The 27,177-nt window shown below is 38.3% G+C and overlaps 1 protein-coding gene across 1 annotated transcript in view; it reads left to right on the top strand.

Moving 5' to 3' along the window:
- Nucleotides 1–24,799, top strand: part of FABP6 (fatty acid binding protein 6) — a 47,832-nt gene extending 23,033 nt beyond the window's left edge. Inside the window, exons 2-5 of the mRNA XM_009285725.2 lie at nucleotides 20,433–20,537; nucleotides 21,395–21,570; nucleotides 23,512–23,601; nucleotides 24,690–24,799. Coding sequence (XP_009284000.1) covers nucleotides 20,433–20,537; nucleotides 21,395–21,570; nucleotides 23,512–23,601; nucleotides 24,690–24,743 — 425 coding nt within the window. The 3' untranslated portion in view covers nucleotides 24,744–24,799. The remainder of the gene's footprint in view (nucleotides 1–20,432; nucleotides 20,538–21,394; nucleotides 21,571–23,511; nucleotides 23,602–24,689) is intronic.
- The last annotated feature ends 2,378 nt before the right edge of the window (nucleotides 24,800–27,177 follow it).

Below are 27,177 nucleotides of genomic sequence, written 5' to 3'. Positions count from 1 at the left end.
GGGATTTATGATACTCATTATGTTTTTCCCTCAGAATAAAATCAAATTGGCTGATTGATGCAAGCTTGGACCAGTGATAGACCAGATAAATACTGCTTCTGCATTCAGATTGGAGGCCAGGAATTCTTTGTCACATCAGTAGAGAGACTGTAGTTACAATTTGACTGTAGTTTTGCTTTTTCTACACCAATCTCAATTTGATTCTAATTTCTGAAGTCACCCAGGGTGAGTCAGACCTGGTCAAGCCAAAATAAGCTCTTGAATCATTCCCAAATGATGGAAAAAATGAGTCAATTCAGAGAGCTAAGCAAGTAGAGACAGTCATGATAGGCATAAAGCAACCACAAAGCTTTATATGGTTCAATGGGAGAGAAGGTCCACCCAGTGAGTCAAGGTTGAATATAACTGGATTTCAGAGCTTTTTTGTTAGCAAAGCTGGTGAATGGCCAGAAGAAAGGTATGAGAGCTATGAATGGAGAGGAAAAATGGACCGATACTTATGTTATGCGACTAGTTTTGGATTAATGTAAAGCAATACACCCAGAAGGGAATAGATTTGAGCTGGGGCTTGGACTTAAACATTCTTTTGAGGGGAGACTAGGGTAATTAACAACATGGAAATAGGCAGTGGACTTAAAACTCTGAAGGCAGGTGATGAGGCTGTGACACATCTTACACAGTGAGAACACAATTTCTTGCATTCATTAGCATTTTTGTTGCCAACTGTATTGGCCTGGGTACACATATTGCAATTAATAACTGTGCTTTCTCAATAGTTCTGGGAAAATCTGTGCTACTGTCATATAACACAAGGAATAGTTACTATTTTGCACAAACTGCTGTTAGCTGTGGGAAAACTTCTCATGCAGAGACCTAGAAAACAGGAGAACTTGATATAACACAGTAACACATCAAAAGTCATGTTTAAATATGCTTTATTTTTTGATAGTACCGCTTCCCGGCTGTTCATGACCGTAGGCAAAATACAGTGCATGTGCTGAGTCAAGAATCAAGAAGAGTTACTATAATATAGAGTTGGCTGTATGAGTGTGGTTACAAAATTTGGTGAAAATTCCTTATATAAAGGCAGGACCTCAATGATAATTTTAACTTACAGTCAGGTATGTACCAAGACAAAATCCTTTTCTTTTAGCTCTTTTCTCCTCATTTGTAGCCTATTGCTACTACCTCATTACTACTCTGTTCTTTGCTAGTGCAGTAAATCTGGAGACCTAATGGTGCACAAGCCCCTTTGAGGACAGCACTGACTTTTAAAATATTCATTTCTATGCGGATCAGGGATATCCCAGTCTGGCTGTAATCAGAGGAAGAAGGAAGGAGACAAATAATCACTGAACATGACTGTTTAGGGAGCAATTTCTGTCAAAAAAACAATCAGCAGTGAAGGTGGATATGAGCTGGCCTTGCACCCCGAAGCACAAGTAAGAGTGATGTGGGCTTGTTTGATAGCCATAGTAGTATAATTGCTTCTTTCTATTCCTTCATCCTCTAGCCAGCTGCTTCTCCTTCACTATGCTGAAATGCCTGTTGTTTCTCTCTGCTAACCACTGAGTAATGTAGGGCTAGTGAAAGGTGCCAGACCGAAAGCAGTGGGATCTGCACTTCCTTGTTTATACCCAGAGTGCAGGTATATCACGAGCCCCGACAGTGCCCCGTGCTATACTGGTGAGATACTGCCCTGACCTGCAGGGACAAATCATAAAGCAGGGGATCCTTCAGGGCAGTTCAGTTCTTGGTTATTTTTTTGTTTGTCAAAATGGTGCCAGCTGTGGTAGTGAATTGCATGTTCTGGAACAGCAGTACAACTCTGCTTCCAGCCAGTGATCCAGACAAAGATCAGGTCATAGCCTGAGTTATTCCAAATGGAATAGACCTTTGTGTTATGAAATCAGTTTGCAGCAAGTCTCCAGCCACTGGGAGTTGAACTGACTACCAAATTTATCTCACCCAGGCTTAATGAACAGTCATCAGGTAGTAATGATCCTACCAATCCTGATTTAAATGTAAGTTATAGCAGGGGTTGGATTCCATATCCCTAGAGTAATTTCTTGTGCCATTCAAACTTCACCACAGTGTCTTGGTGAAAATGATTTAAGCTAACATGTTGTACTGCATGTTGGCCAGCAGCTAAGGGAACCTGTGTGTCAGTTACTGTGGCTCAGTGGTAACATGTTAACTCACAGTAACTTCATTGTGTGCCTCAGCCCTGTGTTTTATTCAGAGGCATAACTCTATGCTTTTTTTTTTTTTAATATCAGGATAACAACACTAGCAAGGGTGTGTCCATCAATGCCACCTTCAGTGGGTAAACTCTAGATTTTTTTTTTTGAGAGATATTTAAACATTCATTATGATAGTGAAGAAAACAAACAAACAAAAATTATATAAATTCATATCTGACCCTGTGTGAAAAAATGATACAGAGGCCACACCAACTCCAGAGCTGGTTCAGCCAAGCAATGTCACATAAAGCTCTCTTTCTCTTTAATTTTTTTATTTGGATCATGTCTGTATGTAGGTCACAATGACTTAAAAGAGAAGGTGCTGACCAGACAAAAAACAAACCTTTCAAAAAAATACCGTTGATGTAGGAGAAGGATTCTTTTTCAGACAGAAGACTGAAAATCAGTACTGAAAGGATTTCACTGTTCACTGCTATTTCAGTTAGTTGTGATTCCAGTTACCAGCGGCTGAGCAGAGGGGGGACCTGCCGTGGTTGTGTTCTCAGCTTGCCTGTCTCCTGCTTGTAAGCTTATCCAGTGCACAGCAGCAAGATGCTATGAAGCTGGTTCAAGCCATTTCTCTTCCTGACTTTTTGTGCTGTGATGACCCCATATAAATCAATTCTAGCTTGATCATCCTTCCTCAGGAATAAAGAAGAGATGTGAAACCTCTCGCTGCAGCTCCCCATACCGGTCTACATTTCTGCTTTCCTTCAGTCCCTAATTACAGGGTCTGGACAAAACCTGCTCCTGCTGCTTCCACCCTTGTGAACATCACTCAGTGGCCAATAGCCACCCTAGTGATTCTGTGCTTCCCTGCAAGAATTGCTCCTTTATGCAGGGACCTACATAGTCCATACATCTTTTCTGAGCAAACTACTTCTCAGCTTTGAGGAGCCTGAAGAGGGGAGGGTAAGCAGATCTATCTAGCCCTCTGATCAGCCTTTGTGCAAGCACAAGAATAGCAGCATGTAACAATAATCTAATAAGCATTTCTTCTAGGAGAGGAAGCTGGAGGCAGTGTTGCAGCTGTGAAGAGTTAGGGCACAGAAGGTCTAAATGCCTCTGGTCAAAGAGCTCTTAGTGACACTTGGGTTACAAATAGTAATGCTATTTGGCAACAGTGCAGATAAAAAACCCCCACAAAACCAAGGTATAAACTGGGCCTAAGAGTACAAATCACTTGTAGAAAAGCTGTATAGAAATGCAGATTGATGTTTTTGAAATCAACAGTGGAAACCAATAGATTCCCCTTGGCTTTAAAATCCGTATTATGCACCCAGATTTTGTATCACAGTCCGTGCATGTGTGATTAGCAAAATTTTTTTTTTTTTTCTATGCCAGTCCCTGGAGATAGCAATAACTTTAAGGCATTGTGCAGCAGTGGAGGTGTACTTTTATGGTGGATCATCTTTTCCAAAGATTAGGACTTTTGCAACAAATATGCTCTCAAAGGATGATGTTCCTCTGCAGGAAAACATTTTTTTATTTTGAATGAGAGTGGTCTTTCTGATACTTTTTTAAAATTTCCAATTTTTTTTTGAGTTTTCTGCAATATTTTCAAAAGATTGTGTTGATTTTATCATCTTACCAAGTTACTGTTATAAAGCCATTATTTAATTACTACACTTTCTAGTAAGCTAAGAGTTTTGGTAAACTCTTAGCAAAATGAACTTTGTCAAAGTTCATTTGCATAGTAGTAAACAAAAAAAATCAAGGTGATTGACACTATTTTGAATCCTTGGTGGATTATAAGTGGTTTAAAACATTTGAAAATTATTTTCCAGGTTTGTGCCAAGTATAACTTTTGGGAGAGATGGGGCAAAGAGGTGGAATCTGTTTCATGTTTGTATTTTCCTACTACGTTGTGAGTTTCATTTGTGGACAAAGGACATTTTTCATTTGGCTCAGCAGCCAAGGTAGAAAAGGTTGATTATATTGTCGTAGACTCATAATTTATGTTGGAAGACCTCCAGAGTTAGCAAAATGAACTTTGTCAAAGTTCATTTGCATAGTAGTAAACAAAAAAAATCAAGGTGATTGACACTATTTTGAATCCTTGGTGGATTATAAGTGGTTTAAAACATTTGAAAATTATTTTCCAGGTTTGTGCCAAGTATAACTTTTGGGAGAGATGGGGCAAAGAGGTGGAATCTGTTTCATGTTTGTATTTTCCTACTACGTTGTGAGTTTCATTTGTGGACAAAGGACATTTTTCATTTGGCTCAGCAGCCAAGGTAGAAAAGGTTGATTATATTGTCGTAGACTCATAATTTATGTTGGAAGGGACCTCCAGAGGTCAGCTAGTCTGACCCCGTGCTCAAAACATGTCTAGTTAAAGGCATGATGCCTTAAAGTTTAGATGGTCAGGGCCATCTCTACTTGAGTCTTGACCAGTGCCAAGGATGAAGATTCCACAGCCTCTCTGGGCTACCTGTTCCAGTATTTCACCAGCCTCATGGTTTAAAATAAATAATAAAAGTTATAATAGCTAATAGAATTTCTCATGTTCCCAGTTGTGTCTGTTCTTCCTCCTCTTATCACCATGCCTCTGAGAAGTGTCTGACTCCATCTTCTCTCTTTCCTCCAGTGAGGTAGTTGTAGAATGCAATAAGGTCTCCCCTTTGTCTTTATTTCTCCAAGCTGAAGATCCCAATTCTTTCAGCCTCTCCTCATACATCGTACTCTTAAGTATTAGCATCTCCACAGGTGGCAAGAGGAAAGCTAGGCATAAAAATGTAGGCAAACCAGAGGTTTAATCCTTTAAGTATAGCTTTAGTTGCTGTTAATTATGAAGTGTTTTATTGCCGATTCCAGTATTGCTCAGTGGGAGACCTGCTCCTGTTTTGTATTAGCTCTATTTTTTCCATATGTTAGCCTTCTTTCCCATCTTCTTCTCTCTGTTTCAGCATTTTTGTTTCTCCCCTATCCCGTCTGCCAAAATGAAAGTCATGAAATAGTTAATATGGGTATGTAAAGCATCACAGGCTTGCATGAGCCTAACATTCAAAGGAGATCAACAGAGCAGGATAAATGATATTTATTTCTTTTCAAACCATTGTCTCGGCCTGCCTGTTTTACAGGCTCCAGAATACAGTAGGACAGTGGTTTACATCCAGCATACCCTTGAAGACTATCCCATAATCACAACAGAAACTCAACAGTCGTAAGAGAAGGCGAGAGCTAATTTTCAGATATGCTAAGCAGCAGTGGACCCACAGACATCACTCTCTGACCTTGAGAAAAGTACTAGCTCAATTCCTCTGGCCTTTGCAACACATTATTTGTAAAGGATATTGACAGCTTCAAGAGAAAAGTGTACTAGAACTGTAAAGAATTAGTAATTAATAACCACAAAGGGCTGAAGAAATTTATATTTCAATCCTCAGAGACAGAACTTGCAGTTCAAATCAATATCAGAATGTCCTCATCACACTTCTCTCTGCATTAGCAAGTTGAGAGGGATTTCTATGATAAAGCCTGATCTTGCCGTCATCCTGTCTTTGCATGCAGGAATCATTATCATGGCTTATTCTGCATGAAGAATTCTGCATTCTACCAAGAAGCAAAATGAAAAAAACAAGCACAATGAAAGCAAAAGGCAGCCCACCTTGAACCAAGCCAACATTGTGTTGCAAGGTAGTCCTTAGCAACCTGAAGCCAAACAGAGCCCCTTTGTGTTAACAGAGAGTAAACTCAAGCAAAGATGATAGTGGCTTGTTTACAGAATCTCATCAGGTGCTTCTAGAAAAAAAAGAGCTTTGAAGGTAGGTGGAAGACTTGCTGTTAAACAAGCGCAGTGTAGCATTTTCAATCAATATATTTAATAATCTGCCTATGTCTCGAATTTTGTAAATAGGACAAAAATTCCAGTATCGTGCAGGAAGAGCTTAAGTATTTTGGTTTCTTTAAATCTCCTGTCTTTTAGGACACAAGCTGCAGCTAGCCTTATAAGCCACAGATTTTGGCACAGAAGTCTTACCTGGGGCATACCTGAACGTTTATTCAGCTAAGAAGCAGAATTAAAGCTTTATCACTAGATGGCAGTATGGCTTATGACACAGATGTCTACCTGATTTTCAGAGTCTGCTCTGAAAGGCCATGCCTACTCTGGAGAAACATTCACAGAAATTCAGTCTGGGTTTAAAACCACCTCAGCATACTCCCCAGGGGAGTCACGAGGATAATCCTGGGCACTAGAATCCTGCATTAATGGTGGACGCAACTGGTTTTTAAACTTTGTGCAAATTTTGTCAAAGCATTTTCTGTTTGAGGAACCAGAATATTGGGAAGTTGACACCCTATCCAGTCACTGAACTAAACATCCATATTTTTAAGCATCCTGAGAATGATACGTGATCTGTGTATGTTACCAAACTGAGCCATTCAAAAATGCAAGTTTAGGTTAAGAATGAAGTTAAAAAAATAAACAATTGTCACTGTTTAGGTTTTTTTCTTCCCTACCGCTTTCTCATCATTTAGGGGGAAAACAGCTGTTGTTTGGTACTATGAAGGAAAGAAACTTTCAAGTGGAAGTTCAGATTTCGAAGTGTTTTCCAGATTTTCCTTCTGATTCCAGAAGGAAGCTTCAAGAGAAATATGGCTTATTCCAGAGTTTAAGACAAAATCACAGGTGTTAACCACACAGTCTCATTTTCCCAGTTTTACATCAGTGTTTTTTGGTTAATAACAGCAAATTTATTGCTAACTGACTCAAGAATAAATAAAACCATTGAAGAGGGACACTACAGGCTAGATGTATTAAAAGCAGTTAATAGAACAAGCAGATGCAAGGATCTGCTTGTTTTGGAGATGGTGAAGAAATGGCATGTGAGATGTATGTATTTTCTCTGCTACAAAAGTATATTTATTTCTCCTGTTAAATGTATCTAAGGAAATATAAACAATTTCAGATTGTTGTAAAATATGCAGTGAGATGTGACTGTCTCACACAGATCAAAGCTGAAGCCTAAAAAAGTACTTCTATGCAAATAAAACTGGCTTTTCTCATATTCAAGAAAAGAAATGCATCCTTCTCTGCATCACATATTTTCAAACTCTTTCTGTTCTTACACAATTAACCTGCATCAGTATTTTCAGTGTAGCACATTATAAAAACTGCACTAGTGTAAGAAAAATTCACTCAAATACTGGTTTCTCATGTCTACCTTTGAGATTCTTTGAGACAAACCCCTTGTTTGTTTGGCTTACTGGGGTAGCAAATAGCTTATCACCATCACCAGATAGCTGTCTGTTCCATCTAGCTCTTCTCTTCAGGTGAGCTGCAGGAGAAGAGAATAGGGGAAAAGCTTGAGAGAGTGAAGGAGATGGCAGGGAACTAGTAAACATTATTTTAAAATATAAGAAAAAGTCAACTGCAAAACAGATGTGCCTTCAAAAAAAAAAATAGTGGTGTCTAAATTTAATGTTCCCCTCAACAGAGATTCAGGAACTGCAGCTGAAGGAATCCTTTGGAATAGCAGAATTTAACTGTGCTTGGGGTTTATGTGCACAAATACAGCGGCAGGCAGTGCAATAGATGGAGGTTAATACACTTCAGGAAAATCGGTGGAGATACAGGGCAATGTGCTGGAAAAACCATTCTATCTAAAAGATGGAGGGGTGTCTATTGTTTTAGCAGACAGCAGTGAATCAGGATTTCTGGCTATTAATCCCATCTCATATGACCTGGGGCAAACTACATAATCTGTATTTAAAATACAGTATTATTGCTTTAATGATGGGGGGCTGGGGAGCAGCAGTCTGAAAAGCAGGATGCATAATAAAGTATGCTGTGTTTATTCCATGCATACTGAACTCTGAGTAACCCTTGCAGTAGAAGAAGTTCCCCTGGCAGGCCAAGTGGGGAATTTGGCCTTTCTTTAGCTCTGCAGCTTTGTGTATTTGCTTCAGTAACAATTGATGATCCAGATACAGCGATGCTGACATTACAGAAGTAAAGATGCATGAAAATAAGGAAGTTGTGAAATTGCAGTATCTTAAGAAAAAAAAAAGAAAAATATTTTTTTAATGTCTTCCATGTTGGAAATAAGAAAACGTTGTGTTGGCATTTTCAGTAGAAACAGTCTGTTTCAAAATCAAAAGATGTATTTCAATTTATTGGAATGACCTAGAAAGTTTTCTTTTGAGACATACGAAACACATATCTGTATTTCTAAATGGGAAATTTTCTTATTGAAGCTGAAAGCTAACCCCTTGCTCAGCACCCGTTGCTAGCCTGCATTTTTCATCATATTAAAGAAAATGCTCTGAATATCCCAAACTAGAGGGAAAAGGTGAAGGGAGTAGGACTGCTATCAGGGTACAGTTATTAAAAGGCACTCATATATAATGTATTAATGGATTTGAAAACAAACATTTCAGATGTTTTAAAAATGTGTTTGTTTTATAGCAAATTAAAAATAAATATTTGTGGTTTTTCCAGTGTTAACTTGGATTAAAAAAAAAAATCCAGAAGCAGCATGGTATGTAAAAATTACTCCAACAAAAAAACGTACTTTTTTATATGTAAGCTATGTATAAGCTTGCATGTTGAACAGAGATAATGTAATTCAGCATCTACACTGCAAGTAGAAATATTTTCTAAGGAGGCAGCTTTAGTTACACATTTGATAAAACTAGGCTGGCCATGGATATGGGAGCAATTTAGACTAGACATAGTGCTGGGGTTATTTGAGACCCTTACATATCTCTCTGGACTGCTGTCACTCTCTTTGAGCACATTGATTCCTTAAAATAAAGGAAAAACAAGGAAAAGACAGAAGCTCTTAATGTCTTTGTGCTTCCTTGAAACAGTACTCAAAACTAATGAGTTTTTCTTTAAACAGTATAAGGAAGAAACAGAGACAAGTGGAAAAATCATCTGTCCCTGTGCTTCAAAATATGGTCTTTTTTTTTTAAACGACTCCTTACCAATGTGAAGAAATCTTGTGTTAAATAAATATGACACAAAGTTCTGCAAAATCCTGAACACCTCCAATTCCTGTTAGATTCTCAATTAATACAATAAAATACATTGCCTTGCAAGACTAAAAAGTAGTCTTTTATTAAGTAGATAATGTTTGTTGTTAAAAGTCCATCATTTCCTTCCTTATTATCCATAGGGTACACACCAGTAGCCTATGCTTAACAAGCCAATAATGTGAGTAAAATTGAGAAAGGCAAATAATGTGTAATTTCCTTTTTTTAAAGAACTTTCCATTTTCAATGTTCCTTATATTATATCTCTGTAGATTTTGAAAACCTCTCTCTTCTGTATAGCAGACAGCACTTAAAAACTGATTTATTGTTTTATAATGTGATTTGTTTGGGAGGAAACAGTGGCTCTTAGCAGAATTCCTACAGAAAGAACAAGTTAAAACACGGTGTTACATATTGTTCTTTATCGACTTCAGTAGACTTAGTTAAAGGCAAGCTCTGTGCAGCATTTTTCCAAGAAAGCCTAAATCAACATTATGTACACTAAACCATCAGTTGCTTAGTTTCTTAGGTGGAGCAAGGCATTCTGTGATTATTACAGTGCAGTGAATGCTGCCTGCAAGAATGCAGTCATAGGACGCTGCAGAAGAGGTATGCGAGAAGTAGTAATAACTGTAAAATATGCAAGTCAGTTCAGTGCATGTGAAAATGCAAGCTCTAGGACTGGTTTCATCAAGTTGTCCAGCTATCATGAGAGGCCTGCTGCCACCAGAGTCCATGCAGAACTCCAGTTTATACTGTAGAGGCAGGATAAGTTCCTGAAACACTGCGTCCTGGTGTCATCCCATGTTCATCCTGCTGCCTTCTAAGCCTAATTTGAATAAATTACCATGCAAATTTTGTAGGTAACTATAGCTGTAGAGAGGAGGCTTCCAGAGCATGATACCTTCCAAATACATTGTGGCTAAGAAAGAATTTGATTTTTTTTTTTTCTTGGTGGTGGTGCTGGTCTGTGGTGGTGACAGCCTATTGCATTCAGTTACCCTCCCTGCTTTCAGTTCCCACTAATTTTAAATGCAGGTACAGTGCACGTTCATTTTATATTGGTACACAGCTTTTTTCCCCCCTTTTGGTGGTGACTGAGGATTGCTTAGAAGACCACGGCCATGTGACGGAAGTCTTCAAATTAGACTAGATTGCCTTGAAGATAAGCTCCCATTTGGAACTATGTTGTCCTGATGTGTCAGCAAGTACAATCATATAGATACTATCAAGTAATAAAATCTTTACAACACGTCACATGAACTATGTAGATAAAGGAGAGATGACTATTGGGTTTTGGTCAGAAAAGTCCAAAAGAGTAGTTGTAATGATTCCTATCTTTAGGGATGTCAGTTACTAAGTTTATTAGAACGATAGTTACTTTCTGTTAGGGACTTCTAGTATAAACATATGGAACAAAGAAATATATAGGGGTAGTATCTTTAACTCAGTTTGCTTTTACCAAAAGACTCTGCAGATGAGGTTGGATTATATCTTTCATTTTAGCAACTTCTTAAAAATTGTCTGTATTAGACTAAAACCATTGAGGTTCAAAATGTTCCATAGTGGCTCTTAATCCAAAGAAACCTTAATAGTTTTGTGTGAGCCAAATCAATAGTAGCCAAAATTAGTTTTACTGTGCATTTTCAGATTACATGAGTCAGAAGTGGCATAACAAAAATCTTCAAGTCTTCTGTTGTAGTCATTACTAAAACTTAAAAGTCAAGATAGCTTCCTATTTCTGCTATCAGTCCCCATTACCATTGAATTGGATGCAATTGATAACATTAGTATAAGATAACTAATTAAAGGGAAGAATCCTGAAGAAAGAAAAGAACAATTAGATTCACAAGAAGTTGCTGGTATGAATCTTACTGTAAAACCAAAACATTTTAGTATGTCTGTTAATGATCTTAGTTTAAAAGGTGGGGAGCGTACCAATGAAACTTGTTGTTGAGCTGGAAAATGTTATAGGTCCCAGTCACCTCTGTTCCAAAAAGGTTATCTGAAATTGGAGTAAGTGAAGAGGAATACTTGAATGACAAGAGGAAGACAAAGTCTGTCATTTCAGATGCGTCTAACAGAGTTTGGCATGGCTTAGCCCAATTTATTTACCCTAGCAAAAAAAGAGGATGTAACTGCTCGCTAAAGCACTTCGGGGTAAACTCAGAAAGAAGTCCTACTTAAGAGAAGGGGCAATGCTGGCACAAGTACAAACAGGCTTAGAATAACCATGCATTAATTTAAACTAGAAATTAAAAGGAGATTTTTACATAGCAGGGAGTAAGCTGCCTGCTAGAGTAACAAAGACAAGAAATTGTATAGGGTGCTATCGTTTCTAGAAGAGACTGAAATGATGACAGAGATTTCCCTCCCAGTTCTTTGTTTTGGTGCTTCTGAGTCCAGGAGTGCTGATTTGATTTACTTGGGTGTTGGACTCTGAAGAGACAACAGGAAATAATGAGTTCAGAGAATTTGTACTGAGCCTTCAGCTTGCAGAAAATTTGTTCGGTGAACCTGAACGAGGCACACTTCACTAGCTCAATTAGCATGAGCATAATTCTGCTTTTCCTCTCCAGAACCTTGTTTACGATTATCAGTTTGGACTTCTTTATTCTTTTAATATTGATGATAAAGTATAACTCATACCATGATTACAGTGAGCATTTTTCAGTGGCATAGCCACCTTGTGCCGATATTCTACCAGCTGCTTGTTCCCTTCTCCATGCCAATACTTGCGTTATGCCAGTACAGCTGTTTGTGTGACCATGTGAAGAACTGGATCAGAGCACTGATCCAGCTGAAAAATACCTTTTCATTTTATCTTTGGTATTTTTAATTCTGTCCTGGTTTCAGCTGGGATAGGGTTAATTTTCCTCCTAGTAGCTGGTATAGCGCTGTGTTTTGGATTTAGTGTGAGAATAATGTTGTTGATAACACTCTGATGTTTTAGTTGTTGCTGAGCAGTGCTTACACTAGTCAAAGACTTTTCAGCTTCCCATGCCCTGCCAGCAAGAAGCTGGGAGGGGGCACAGCCAGGACAGCTGACCCAAACTGGCCAAAGGGCTATTCCATACCATGTGACGTCATGCTCAGTATAGAAACTGGGGGGAGTTGGCTGGGGGCGGTGACTGCTGCTCGGGGACTGGCTGGGCATCGGTCGGTAGGTGGTGAGCAACTGCATTGTGCATCACTTATTTTGTATATTCCCCCCTTTTTCTGTTTTCTGTCCTATTAAACTGTCTTTATGTCAACCCACAAATCCCGCCCCCCCCCCCCGGTTCTCCCCCCCACCCCCATCGGAGGGGGGGTGGGGAGAAGATGTCCCATCCCACTGAGGGGGGGAGTGAGCGAAAGTCTGTGTGGTGTTTCACTGCCTGCTGGGTTAAACTACAACAAATTCAAATCAGACCCTTGCTCTGGTTGCTACACTACTGCATAAAAGGTTGTGCCAGCACAAAGCAGGAGGTGGCTCAAGAACAGCTAGGAATCACTTGAGCAATTTAAGCAGCACTGTCATGTCCTCAGGCTGCTCTCAGTCGCTGTGTGGTTTGTAGTCACTGCCAGCCCAATGAAAGGGCTACATGTTGTTGATGGTGATGGTGCCATTCATCGTCCCCTCCTCTCTCGTACCTCCTGTTGTACTGGCAGGGCCTGACCATGCAATTGAGACAGTTCAGAGAACCAAATCAGCTGAAAACTGATGAAACCACCTGAAAACTAAGCACTTCTTTTTTCCTTTTTTTTTTTTTCCCTTTAGGTTTAGTTTTCTGTCTTTTTAGTTGCCCAAACCAGACCTCAGCAGTCCCATTGAGGTAGCACTCAGAGATCAGGAACACCAATCAGGGGCAGCAGAACCAAGCACTTCTTACAGAAGCTATGCCAGCTTGTACAGCTTGAATGAATTTGTTATCTTGCCCTCTGGAAACTACCTTTCTAGAGATCCAAACAGACTAAAGGTTTTTCTGATAGAGTGTTTTGGCAGGAAATTATCAAATGTCCTTTTAGGGAGTCCCAAGAATATTGGCTTTTTGGAAGATCTGTGCTTTCCTCCCCTGCAAATGTTTCTCTCTCTCAGCTTCTGGTAGGATTCTTTCTTTCCTGTTTTTGTTAGGCAGATCCTACCCATCAGAATGTCATAAGTGGGGCAAGGACAGGGTCTGTACTGTGTCACCTGTAGAAGTCCTGTAGAGCTGGCTGGTGCATTTCTGTTAAATATTTGGACTCTGTACAAGCATTAGCTTTTCAATAATTCAGCCACATCTTGTTGGTAATTTTCTGCTGCTTACGAGTTTAGAATAGTAACACCTAGTACGATACTAAATGGATACTTAATAAGGCAATATTATAATAGGACTCCCATGGAATTACACATTACATTAACAGCAAATGAGTTCATTCTGAATTCATTATGAATGATTACTCTGAATACCAAAGGAATTAATAATCATTAGCCATTTACTATGGAGGGTTTCTGAATAATTGCCAGATACAGCTGTATTAAGAATTTACAAGCTTTCCTGATCAAGTTTCATTCTGAAAGAATCATTAAGTGTAACTTTCTTTTCACTGGAGAGTTCCTACTTTTATTCTGAATCTGTACTCCTTGTTCAATTGCATTCCGGTTCTAAAAGCACTTCAAAGATAGTCACTCAGCCTAGTTCATTCACTAATGGAATTACTTTCCTTATCTCCATTTTGTCTTTGAGTGTATCTCAGTTGGCTTTATACAACACATCTGAAAGGTTAATAAACTTTAAAGCACGCTGGGAGACATTCAAGGGCAGGGTGACTCCGACATGACAAAAAGAATGCAAAAGCGTTATATTTATGACTTTGTGGCAAGTAAATTCTGAAAGTAAAGATATCCAAGGCCTTTGATTTGGTTCCTGAAAGTTGCCTCTGTTCCTACTAGCATTTGAAGACTCAGCTGTTTTACATATCAGAGGTAGCTGACTTGGGAGACAGAGGGAATTAACTGCTCGCTTTAGATGAACTTTTCCTTTGGGTATAAGCTTCCACAAGAGTTTTACTTCTTTGACAACTTATTCATGCTAACTGTCTACAACAGCCACACAGTTGCAACTCATGTCATCCTGATAAATTCAAATACAGTGTTGAGCCTTCCTGCATAACTTCTCATTGTAACTAGTAGTTTGATTCCTGCCCATAGTCCTGACAATATATACTCAAATATGAGATTTGCCATGTGTTGATGTTAGATCAGTGATTCAGGTTTCAAAGTTAGGTAAGCACAACTGTGAATGCATGGTTTTGGGTTGTTTTGGGTTTTTTCCCCACTCAGTGAGACAAATTCAGTGTAAAAAGCCTGTGCACCTTAGACCTTGCAGGATAAGGTTATGCCATTTCCTTGCTTTCTGCCTGCAAACAGTGCTGCTCCATCGAAGCATGCACACCCTTACTTGTGTTTCTCTGTGGCAGCTGAATCCACTCAGTGGGTTTCACAAATGCCAGCCTGCCACAAAGAGCATTTGCACATAAAGTTAAATTCATTAAATTGTGTTGAAGTGTTAGTTCAACTGTAGATGATTCCCACTGATTTCAGGGGAGCCAGCATTTGGCCTCTGATCTATAATGTGTAATTAAATCTGTATGAAGTAGTCCTGTGTGTTGTTCATTGCCAAGTTAGCAATACAGATGTATTTGTGTTTAAGCAAAGGCTAATACTGTATGATATTTCAGTGATGCCATAAACCAATACTTAGGAAATCATCTTCATTTAGAACTATGTCCCAAAATGGAACGTATGAAGATAATTGCTTGTATAAATACTGATGTATTTTTAGATATTATATAAATATAAATGATACATTTAACATGACTCTTACTGAGCTGATTATAACCAGCCCAGGGGGACTTTATTTTTTTTTTTACAGTTAGAGAACGAGGGGATTGGCGATTCATCTTGGAGATTCAGCTGTGGCATGGGGCTAGTTGCAAACACTGACATGCCGTAACTGAAGTCAGGTGTTTGCATGGGTGAGGTGGGGGCTCAGTTTAGGACATGCTGCCTGGCATACAGACCCTGACAGTTGGCCACCAGATGGCAGACACAGTCTCCTAAAGAATAATGATATTTTCTTTGACCTACATAAAGAACAACTACATCTTTCTCCATTGAAAATGATAGATAGTGCCAAGTACACTGAAGATAATGGCCACTTTCTGAAAGCTGTTTTCAGCTTTTACACCTGAAGCTTTTTATTCTTTTGCCTTTCTCTGTTATGATTCTCACCTTGTGCCAGGGAAATATCTTTTATTTTTCCACTGGTCTCAGTTATAGCTGTTAATTCAGTTGGATTTGAACTGAGTTCTGTTAAGCAGAATTATAACATAACCGAGGTTGTTTGCAGCAGTGTGCAGGCTCTACATTGTAGTAGTTGGAATGGATTAAATACATATAATGTGTTTAAAATACATGTATACATAGACATAGATAATTTTGTTTTAATTTATTCTTTTTTTTACTGGATAATTCTGGAGTTCTCTGCACCATTTATTTCAATGCTCAGCCCACTAAGGATGAAGCACTGCTGTAGAGGTATGCAAAAGCAACATCACACGCTCACAGCTCTGAAGAGGCAGGAAAATCACAAATATTGTAAATGCAAAGTGTAAGGTCGTTAAATGGATGCTGGTTTTAGCTGAAACTGAAGAGAGAGGGACTTGGATGACTAACCTTAGCAATTGTGCAAGTGACTGTAACTTCAGTAAAGTCAGAGGGCCTCCATTCCTTTATTCTTGGAATAAACATTGTCTTGACATGGTATTTGGAAGACTACTTAATGAAATTCTTCATTCTCCAATACACTATTGAATTTCATTACATTTTATAACAAAAAAGGCAGTAATGAAGATAAGGATTTATTTCAGAATAAGTGAGCAGAAACATGGGTGCAAATTCACAATGCACACAAAAACTCCTCTGCACAGACAGGTACAGATGACGGCACGTTTGCTCAAAACCTGTCCTGGAACTCTCACGTACAGCGTAGCGTACAACTCCTTGGAGGTGAATAAACTCATACTTAGTGTGTGGCAAGAGTGACCCACCCAGTCAAATAGTTATTCATTGGTAATTTACTGTACTATACTCTGGCTCTATGCCTACCACATTCGAACTGCAGGCAAGCTCTAAGTATTGCATAGTTGTGTAGACGTCAGCATTTTTATATCACATCACAAGAAAGCTATCAATATAATTTGATCTTTAGAGAGAGAGAGAGAACATAAAAGCTCAAGTACTGTTCATATAATCTGATTATCTTTTTCCTGTTTCACAGAACTGTGGTGTTTTTCTTATCCAGTTTGATCTATCTTCCAAGGTCCCTGTGGTGTTACTACGCCGGTGGTATTGTCTCCCAATAAGTTTTAAGTAAACACAAGAGTTTATGGCTTGAGTTCAGTTACCTTCTTCACAGGGTTGTGCATGTCTCTGGAACACTGAGAGCCTGGTGCAAGACAGAGGCCTTCAGTGCTCAGCTAACCTGAGGACAGACTCACTGGTCACCCACTCCCCAAAAGCACAGTTGGGGCTGGACACTGGTTATCTTTCAGTATACACAGAGCCACATGGAGATGGCAAGTATCTTAACTAGAGCCTTGCTCAGCCAGTTGTGCTAAGCAGCTGTAAAGATTCTCACAGCCCATCAGTGGAGCAAGTATAAAACTCCCTGGGTGACTGTTTGAAAGTAATTGGTCGCTCAGAGCTCTCGTCATTTGCTTCTGAGGGCTTGTTTATTATAAGAATGTTTAAATTAATGTGCCATCCTCTGGACACAGGGTTAATGCCTGGACTTAGGATTTCTTACTAGCTGCATCATCCATTCACTATATCATAAGCTCTGATAGGTCACTTTTTCTCAGTGTTTAAGCTTTCTCATGTATGAAATAGGCTTGATGATACTTTCCTCTAAATGGTATTTTCGAACCTGTGTATGACTGAAATTGCTAGGGTTTTTGCCTCTATTAATGGCATAGAGTTTACACTGTTCCAGCTTAACTGGTATCTACTTAGCTTTACCATAGCAATAAGAACTGAGGCTTCTACATATGTGCAACCACTTCATTGTTTTCCATGCTAATGCTGTTTTTCTTTATATAGATAGGGCCTAAGCATCTGGGTCCAGCTGATAAAGTAAGTTTCCTTTTCAGTTGTCTGCTCCTGCACAATTGGTCATTGAGTTCAGCAATCTTGGGATTAAGCTGAACGAGTTTTAATTAAAAAACTAAAAGTGGCAAATATGGTTGCGGGACAGTCAGAATCATTTTACAGACACTTTTATATCAAAAGTGCAAAGGAAACACTAGCAGTGAAACAAGTTTCTCTGTTCCTTCCCTGACTCTTATGTATTTGTAATTGATACAGAAACTCCCAGTTTCATACTTTTCTCCCACACTCCTGTGTTTTGAATGCTAATCACAGGACACAGAGAATGTTCACAGAGGGAAGGTATACGGCTCTCTTTTATTTCAAGTATGGAGACATCCTTTTAATTGCATGCAGACAGCAGATGGTATGGCTTTTGTGGTGTCATGAGCTCTAGCACAATATACTCAGCCACTGCACAGCATGGTACGATTTAAAGCTGAGTAAATATGGGGAGAGTGGAGGGTTAGGGGTGGGAAAGCAGTAATTCCTAGGACAGTTGTTCCATTTTTATTTTACAAATTGTCCATGATTTTGTTATGCTTCACTCTTGTTCACTTTCTGCATCTGTTTTAGAAAACTGCTTTCCTGCCAGGAACATACACCCAAACAAATAGTTTTAAAAGGATTGTTGTCAACTTCAAAAACCACATCTCCATTTGAAAGTTTTATGTTTTCTTTCATAAGAAGATGTAAGATTTTGAAGTTACTTTTTCTCAGACTTCAGAAGAGGAAGTAGCTAAAATCCCCCCCAGAAATAATATAAATTCCCAACTAATAAACATGAGGTAAGATCTTTTCCAGTCCACAGGTATAATCTCTCACGAAACTGACTCTGAATTTTCTGAAGCTTTTTCTGGTCAGAAAATTCTTTTCCATTAGAAGTCCCCTTCTCGCCTGATTCAGACTTTTCACCCATCAATCAGTATGTTATTCTGGAATCCCTCTCATTTTTCCCCTGTAAGGAAAAGTTTTGAAACTGCAAAAGTTTTCCTAAGACAGGAAATTTTTTCCTATTCAAACCTCGTATGCCCTGTGTATTCTGTAGTTGGTTTAAAGGCTGTATAACTTAGAGCCAGCAGAGGCTTTGCATAAAAGAAAGCAGCTTAGTAAGTAAAATAAAAAAATAATACAAATTAGAAAGGATTGTTTTCGTTGAGTTGCAACATACCCTGACAAGTAATATGCCATTAAATATATATGTATATATAGCAAATATATTTAAGTAAGTTTAATATAACATTAAACACCACCACCCCCCGGCAGATACTAATTTAAGGAGTTATTGTGCACACTGGTATGCTGTGAAAGAACAGTTGGGTACAGGCTGTCTTATTTCTAGCTCCTCTTGAATTCAATGCAGGTATAACATAATCTACATCCAGTCCCGAATCTGTGAGGCTACATCAAGACACAGCCAGTATGTGACCATACGAGAGAGGACCCGTAGGAGGCAGGATTCATTAAGAGGCACCATTCTGTCTCAGCTCAGTAGAACAGCTTGCAAACTACACTACGCTCTCCAACATGCAGGATTTAGAGCACAGGCTGAGGGAGTGTACAACTGACTGTGTGAACTCAAAGACAATGTTATTGGTAATAAAACTGTTAGATGTAGCAATGCTTCTGATTTGTATAGTTTTACTGTAATGATGTACCATGATTTATGATATTTAACATTTTACTGAAGTTTCATCCCATTACTGAAGTTTGTCTCATTCTCTGATAGAGTGGAGTATGAATAAGTCTGTTAATTAGAAATACAGAAATGGTTACATAGAATACATTAATTTGAAAGTATAACAAGGAGAGCAGTGGTGAAGTTTAGTGGACCTTTGTTTTCCATGTTTTTAATCACCCAGCCTGTGTTCCTGTTCTTCTGATCAGTTTCTTGACTCTAAATAGATATGTTCTTGCATTACCATGTGGGATTAAATTCATTGCATTTAAGAAATGGAACCCACATATTATATGTGTTTTGCATACAGCAAAATTGTTGAACGCTGTTATATATTTCTCCAGACTTTTATAAAACCAGGGAAAAGTAGATTTTCAGTTCCTTCCCAAATTTATTACTTTAATAAAATAAAATGCCAATCTATGACACCATTTTCACATAAATCTTAGGAATGTTTTTGTTCAGATTAAAAGAAGTTGGTCTGTATTCTCAGCCAGTGGAGCTATGCCAATACACAGCAGCTGGGAATTTCCTACCCTGCTATCTGTGTGTGGCAATGGATTCATTAGGCATAGGACATCTCCTGTATGCATTCTAAATTACCCAGCAGACTCTCTGACTTTTAACATATGGTTATCTTACATAAATCAGAGCTCTGCTTTTCCACAGTAAGTATATTTTTTGTACTTTGTGCAAACATTTGCTAAGAAATGCAAAGCACTATTTGTCTCTTGATATTAAATACGGTATGGGAACATGGTGCCACAGACTAATCTAATGTCCTTTACATCCAAGTAGTGTAAAATATTTCATAATTCTTTTTTCTGTGTGGAGATAAGGTAAGAAAGACATGTGCAGGTGCAGTAATTTACCCAGAATCTTGTCATTGCCCATATCCTACCAGAATTACTTAGGAATCTGTGCAGCTTGTTTCTTATTTTCATATTTTAACTAATATATGGTATGCTTCCAAATACAGCAAGGCTGTGGTCTCGGGACACTGCTTTGAAGCTGTTTTCTCCCTGTTTCATTATAACGTATTTAACATTATTCCATCCTGATTGCAAAATCAGTGGAATCTCCAAAGTAAAAATATATCACTTTGCTTAAATACGCACTAAAACCAAAACCGAGCTTTTGTCCTTGATTTCTGCTGATCTCCAGATTATTGTCAAGGACGTATAATTGAATTATAACCTTGCTTTTCATACAGGTCAATGGCATCCACGCTAGTGACTCACACAGATCATAAAAGTATATTTCCAAGGGGTGTGGGTATAGGTGGGCTGAACAGCTTGGGCTGGTTTATAAAAACGAGGGCCTCAAGCCATCTGTGCTTATCCATTCTTCTTTGTTCCAGCTGCTATTCTGCTGTACCAGCCACATCACCAGGGCAACATGGCATTTGCAGGCAAATACGAATTCGAAGGCGATGAGAACTATGATGACTTTGTGAATAAGATTGGTAAGTATGTTTTGGGGTGTAAGTCAGTCTTAAAGGTTTTAAATTACTTAAATATGGTTTTAAAAAAAAAAAAGGTTTTTTACTGAAATGTGCCGAGATCAACAGGGGCTAAGACTGGTAGGAGTGCTCTGCACTTCAGCAAGGAGATTTAGTTTTCATTCTTCTAAGAAGCACTGTCAGCTGCAGGAAGTATTATTCCTTTTCAGTGGCAGCAGAACGAAGGGCCAAGATGTATGCAGTATAATGATCATGAAGATCACTTTTTCTGTCCTTAGTATTCATTGGTGGGAGTATAAATTTAGTATGAAAATGCTTGTCAAACTCTTACACAGGAACAGGTTTCTGTGAATGCTTTCAGAAGACTGTGCAAACCTGTTTCAGATTACCCTGCAAAATCTCTTAGGGACACTATGATCTGTGTGCATAAGTTCAGTGCTTGTGTTCATTTATTTAAAAAGCAACAGCAAATAGGTATATGCAGCTATATAGCAAAGGCACCAAGTTCATACACATTAAATTCCATGCATCTGCATGTGTAGATTAAGTAGAAGAGAATATTTATATATACTTTGTTTCTATACATTTATTCTGTGTATCGTTTCTCAGGAAAAAGAATGCAAGACCAAAACTTATTATTTTAGCAAATGCATTGATGTACCTGTATCTTCCTTTATACCAGTAATTTAAACTCAGAGCTTTGATACTGCTGTAAAAAAAAAGAAAAAAACACAAAACAAAACCAAACCAAATCAGATGCTCAGACACCAATGTCTGAGAACAAGCATACCATTAGCACGCTTCAATTCAAATACAGCTGGTAGGCTATTAGATTTGATAAACTGTATGTTTCTATTAAGGTCTCCCCAGTGACAAGATTGAAATGGGAAGGAATTGCAAAATAGTCACTGAGGTGGTGCAGAATGGAAATGACTTCACCTGGACACAGCATTTCCCAGGAGGCCGCACCACGACCAACACATTCACAATTGGCAAGGAAGCAGACATGGAGACAATGGGTGGTAAAAAGTTCAAGGTAAATTAATTTAGCTCTTAAGTTCTATGCTGTTTCAGTTTTTTAATGTAGGGTGAAAATCAAATCTGTCTCAAGGACATCTTCCTTAAATTGTTTTTTTCATCTGTCATAGCTTAGAAACATATGATTTTTTCCCCCCATTTCTTGATGCCCCTAGCAAAATACCTAAACCTGATTTTAAAGAGAGCTAGAGCTTCAGAACTGTACATACTAATAAAGAACGAGGGTAGAGTGTCAAGTATCTACTGGTGTCGCAGCTCAAGCAAACACAGTGCTCATTAAAACGCTAAAGAGCTGGTTGGCAGCTGTGTCATTGTCCAGCACCATACAGCAACTGCAGCACACTGAGGCGAGTGCTATGGTCCCTAGCTCTGCCCATGCCTGTCAGCAGTGCTCACCTTTTGAAGTCACCTGTGCCTGAGCCTTAAACAAAAGACTGTGTAAAGTGAAGGGAAAAAAAAATACCTCTGTGTCCTCCTTCTTGTTTTAAGTACAGAGCAACTTGCAACTTAAGCAGCGTCTAGTGAGAGGGAAGATTACACAATATTGATCTGCTCCTGTCATGGACAAAACTTTGATACAACACCTGCTGTAAAATGGTTGCTTTACTTACCTTATTAATTTTTCATCTATTTAAAGGGATAAGACAGTTTGGGACAGCTAAACTCTGCATTTGTGAGGTGTCCAGAACTCTACAATAGATTACTGGATAAATGTTTTATACAGATTGAAGAGACAGGAAAACCAGCAATTGCATTAGGGAGCTGTGACAAACTGAGAATAGCAACAGCATTGCATGATTTCCAGAATGCTTTTTTAGTCATACCTTTCTGATTATGAGAGGGAAAAAACCACGTCTTTGGCTTTGAGAAATCTTTGTGAAACCTAACAAATAGAATAAGACACAATTCTACTTGGTCAGTTTATTGCAAATGTAACAATTTTGAAATATTACAAATTCTATTCTCTTCTTTTTGGCCCAGGGCACTTCAGCAGTCCAAAGCCTATTAAGTAGCCAAAGATGGAGGCAGAGTAAATGACTCTCAGCAGAGAAATCACTGCCTTTTAGTATAGTGTCACTAAACAAGACAAACTAGTAAGATGGTTTCCTCTTATCTGGTAAAAAATGTCCACTCATCCCTTCATTTTGCAAATTACTTTTTTCTCCTCTAAATATGACTGGCTCATCTGCCTTTATTACTAAAAGCATAGGCAAGACCGACTAGTTATACAGACAAGACTGATTTTGTGGTGGAACTACATATCTAGTTTTGGCAGGCAGCTGAGCTGCTGTAGTATTTGTGATCTTCATAGTAGCATCCTGGCATAATTCTTCCATACAGAAGCAGCTCTTATAGCTATTGGCACATATTATAGTATAAAGGTGTGACTGCAGACCATGCAGTTATGTTCACCTATACTTAAATGAGCAAGATGAGATGAATTCTAGTGTAGTTAGAGGTATGAAACTCAGGATCTAGGGTAAAGATTCACATCACTTGTCCACAGTGACTTTTGTGCTGCTTGCAGGCAGGTTATTAGTATCTGAGAATGCTACTTCATACAATCATGCCTTTTACTTCACTGTCAAAACAAGAGAACCACATAAAACACTGAGGACTGAATGAGAATCATAGTCAGATCATTTTTAGAGCTATGAAGGAATATTGTCTGATTTATTGTGTAGATATGGAACTTGCATGTATTGTTAGATGAACATTTTTCTACTTCAATTGTGAACATTTAAGAACTAAGGCACAAGGATTTTAGTCTTGTTCATGAAGCTGCATGTGTAATACACAATTTCTACTTTTTTTAAAAGTAAAAACTTTAAGCATCAGGTGTACAGGTGTTTACAGTGTGTCTTATAATATAAATGCCAGTAACCCCAGGCAACATTAAACCTTTCTCTATTACTCATTAAACCTTACTCTATTACAGGCAACTGTTAAAATGGAAGATGGGAAAATAGTAGCTGATTTTCCCAACTATCATCATACTGCAGAGATTTGTGGAGGAAAGCTAGTAGAGGTGAGTTCTCAAATATCCAGATTAGTGTATGAAAAAAAAAAAAAAAGAAAAAAACAAACCTCTAGAGCAGCAGGCTTAAAATTTTAAGTTTAGAAAAGATCTTTATCTAAAGTAAAGCAAAACTATTAAATAAGTTTTTCCTTCACTCTAGATAATCTTCTACAATCCAAAACCTCAATGAACAAGCTTTTAATTATATATTTTTGATAAATTTGAAATGTAGATTTTACATCTTAGGCACAGACACACAGTTTTATAGCTATAAGACTGGAATGTTCAGACAAATATTCCCAATTTGCCCTGTCTTTGTATTCACTGTGCCTGTGCCTCAAGAATAGCAAATAATTTATATAAAACTTTTTACCTACTACTTACATGTTTCTATAAAGTTATTAACTTTGTTTCATTCTTAGAAAACTATCCAGCTGCAAGTCCTCACAGAATTTCTGTAGAGCCTTATTTCCTTAGTCTTACCAAAGAAAAAACAAAACACAAAAGAGGTTGGATTTCAAGTAGTATCCTATTTTATCAACAAAATGGCAACATAGGTTTGGAAGATTACTGAAACTACAATACTTATAGTAAAACTTGTAAAACAAATAGGATTGTCAAACATCATGATTTCTGAGTCTCAAAAATTTTCCTGAATTGACTTATGTCTGTGCCAGTTACCTATGTCTGAATGCATCTTCAACAGAGACTAACCAGAAGTAAGTTACTCTGTGGATCAAGAAAGGACACTCACCCTCCCTGAAAGTAATAGTGTCAATCATTTATTGCTTTTGGTGAACAATTATCTCACTTGTCTAAAACCCTGATAACTTGGAGTTGGTAAAGCCATGTCTAACGCAGGATACGTTTAAGTTATCCCTAAACCCCTCTTTAGAAGTTGTGTTTGTTGTGTAAGAACGTTTTTGCGCTCTGTATTTCAGAGTTGACAAGGACATTCAGCTTATCTTCTACCAAAGGGTAAATGTTGCTTCAGTAGAGGACAGACTCTGTGAGCCAGTCAGCAGGTCTTTTCATCTGTGACACTGAAGCTCTAATTACACTGTTCAACCAAATTTTTGGTTTGTTCTTTTTTCCAGACTTCTATTGCTTCTGGTGTAGCCTACAAAAGGACCAGCAAAAGGATTGCTTAAGGCAGTAAAGCCAGTCTCTTCCAGCGCACTGAAAAACAAACAACAGTACAAATAAATAGAGTGCTGATTGTCTTTCCCTCTCTCTTTGTATGAATTGTTTTTCAGAGTAGTGTTATCCTCAACATTAATGCTTACCCCATTCCTAAAGATCCGACAAATACTCAGAAAATCAGAATGCAAAAATCAGAAGATGCAACAAAGCACTTAATGATGGTGCTCCAGTCTAAGTATTTCAGGATATGATACATTTCAGGTATCTTGCATTAAAAAAAGGCTTTTAATTACTTTTTATATTTTTTCCTCAATAGAGATTGCTAGGCTTTCCGGCTGCAACAAGGGTTCATCCAGGCTCCATCAGTTTACCCAAAACAGGCTGCACCTGTCTTATGACCAGGTGTTGGCTCAATATATTACTTACTCTGTTTCCAAGGCAAAGCATAATGCTGAACTCTAATTAGAGAAGCATGAGTCAAATCTGAAACCTGTTCAATCCTGAGACATTCTTTTGGTACTTGCAACAAACAGATCTACCGATTTAACAGAATTTTGTTGAAATTCAGCCTCTTCAGTTATATGAAGTCATATTGGGAAGTAATAAGGGATCTTTTCAGGTTTACTCCTCATTTCAGTTCAAGTCAGCTCGTACGTTCCTCTGCAAATAATAATGTGCCATCTTAGAACATCTGGATTTAGAATGTGCCCATCATATGCAACATTTAACCAACTACACAGAATGACCTGTAGAGTTAGGCACAAGTAAGCACTGGGCAAGTGTTACATGAAAATAAAGCTCATACTAGAACTAAGGGATGGTGGGGTTTTGTTTGAGCCATTCACACCCACAAGAACCTGCTCTGAAGATGATGCTGATAGCTGGCGATCCCCTGCTTTGAAAACGAAATGGAACCAGCCACCACTAATTCCAGTTCTAGAAGCAACTACATTTAGTGTTGTGCAACTGGCACATTTTGTTTTCACATTCTGCATGTGATCAAGTAACTCCCTGTTATACAGACAACAATGCTTTGAAAGGAAGGGTGGGATTTTTATCTAGGCTCTCTAGAAAGCATGTAAAGGGTGCTTTCACATAGGAAAAAAAAGCATTGCTGCCTTTTCAACTGGAGGACATTCTTTAGGCTTGTCTTGAAATGGCAGTACAGAGAGCAAAATAAACACTCTTTAAAAAAAAAAAAGAACTTGTGCAAAATTATCACTAAGAATCCATCAGTGTTTGGCCCACATTTGCTAGTATCTAGACTTTGCAGTAAAAAATAGCACTAAGCTAAATTTTATTAAGCAACATCTGTACACTTTACTGATGAGCTGATTATAATAATCAAAGAGCATTATATCAACTTTGTTCGCTACAGTGTGTAAAACTTGCTAAAACAAAAGGATCAAACAGCGGCTTTGACAACTTTGCAAACACCAAGTTGTGGCTTTCTCACAAGTAGGGAGATGGTAGTAGTTTCCCTTTCCTGTTTAAAAAAGCAGGAAGCTGCAGCTGTAAGATTTAAGTAAGTTCATTTTAACCTTTGATGCCTGATCAATATTAGCAGACTTTTTTCCACCCGTATCCCTGCTGCAGCTCTCATCAGGACTCAGTAATACAGTTTTTTAACGTTGGCTTTCTCATTTGTTCAGTTACATCTGCAATGTCCTCCCATGTAAGGGGGTAACTAGTGCCATACCCCATTTTGTATTCCTAGCCATGTTTCGCTACATTTGCTTTCGCAGCAGCCTTTCTTACTTCAAAAGTCTGCCAGGGAAATATGAGTTAATCAGCATGTAAAAATTCTGATCTATGACTATGCTGCAACTAACAGCATCAAACAGCACAAGCACAGGGTGTAAAGTTTTGCATCCATTTGTTTAAAAAATAACTCAGCTTTGCATGCACCTCTGCAGCTCCCTCCAAAAGTAATTGTGGCAAAAAGTCTTCAGAAAAGTGTCTTTAGGTTGGCTGAACTCTTTTACATTCACTCTTCTTGAGGAGGTATGTTTTCACAAAAGAAAAAAGTTAGTCACATGAAAAAGTATTTACCTGGAAATTAAAATGTGTGAAATTGCCACCAACATTTAAAGCATTCTGGAGAGAACTGTCAATTGAAGCAGTATTAGGCCAACTCAAATTCTCATAAATCTTTTCCCTTTCAGAATCTGCTGTTGGACTTAATCTGCCCCAACTCCACCCATGATACAACGGCACAAAGAGAACCTAGAACTCAATGGACAATTCCTGCTTAGAAGATACAGTCACCAGAAGAAAGATTGAATGTACAACCGTGTTCTCCTATTCAGACTTTCAATCTCCTCAGGTAAGATGGCACCCGCAAGACACGCTGGCCATGTGAGCTGGAACAATCCGTTCTTAGATTATTTTACGTCCCTACCTTGTCTCTGCACATTTTCTGCCTGTTTCTTCAGCCATCTC

Source organism: Aptenodytes forsteri, unplaced genomic scaffold, assembly GCF_000699145.1.
Source record: "Aptenodytes forsteri isolate BGI_AS27 unplaced genomic scaffold, ASM69914v1 Scaffold54, whole genome shotgun sequence".
Classification (NCBI taxonomy): domain Eukaryota; kingdom Metazoa; phylum Chordata; class Aves; order Sphenisciformes; family Spheniscidae; genus Aptenodytes; species Aptenodytes forsteri.
This window is presented reverse-complemented; position numbering and strand designations above follow the sequence as displayed.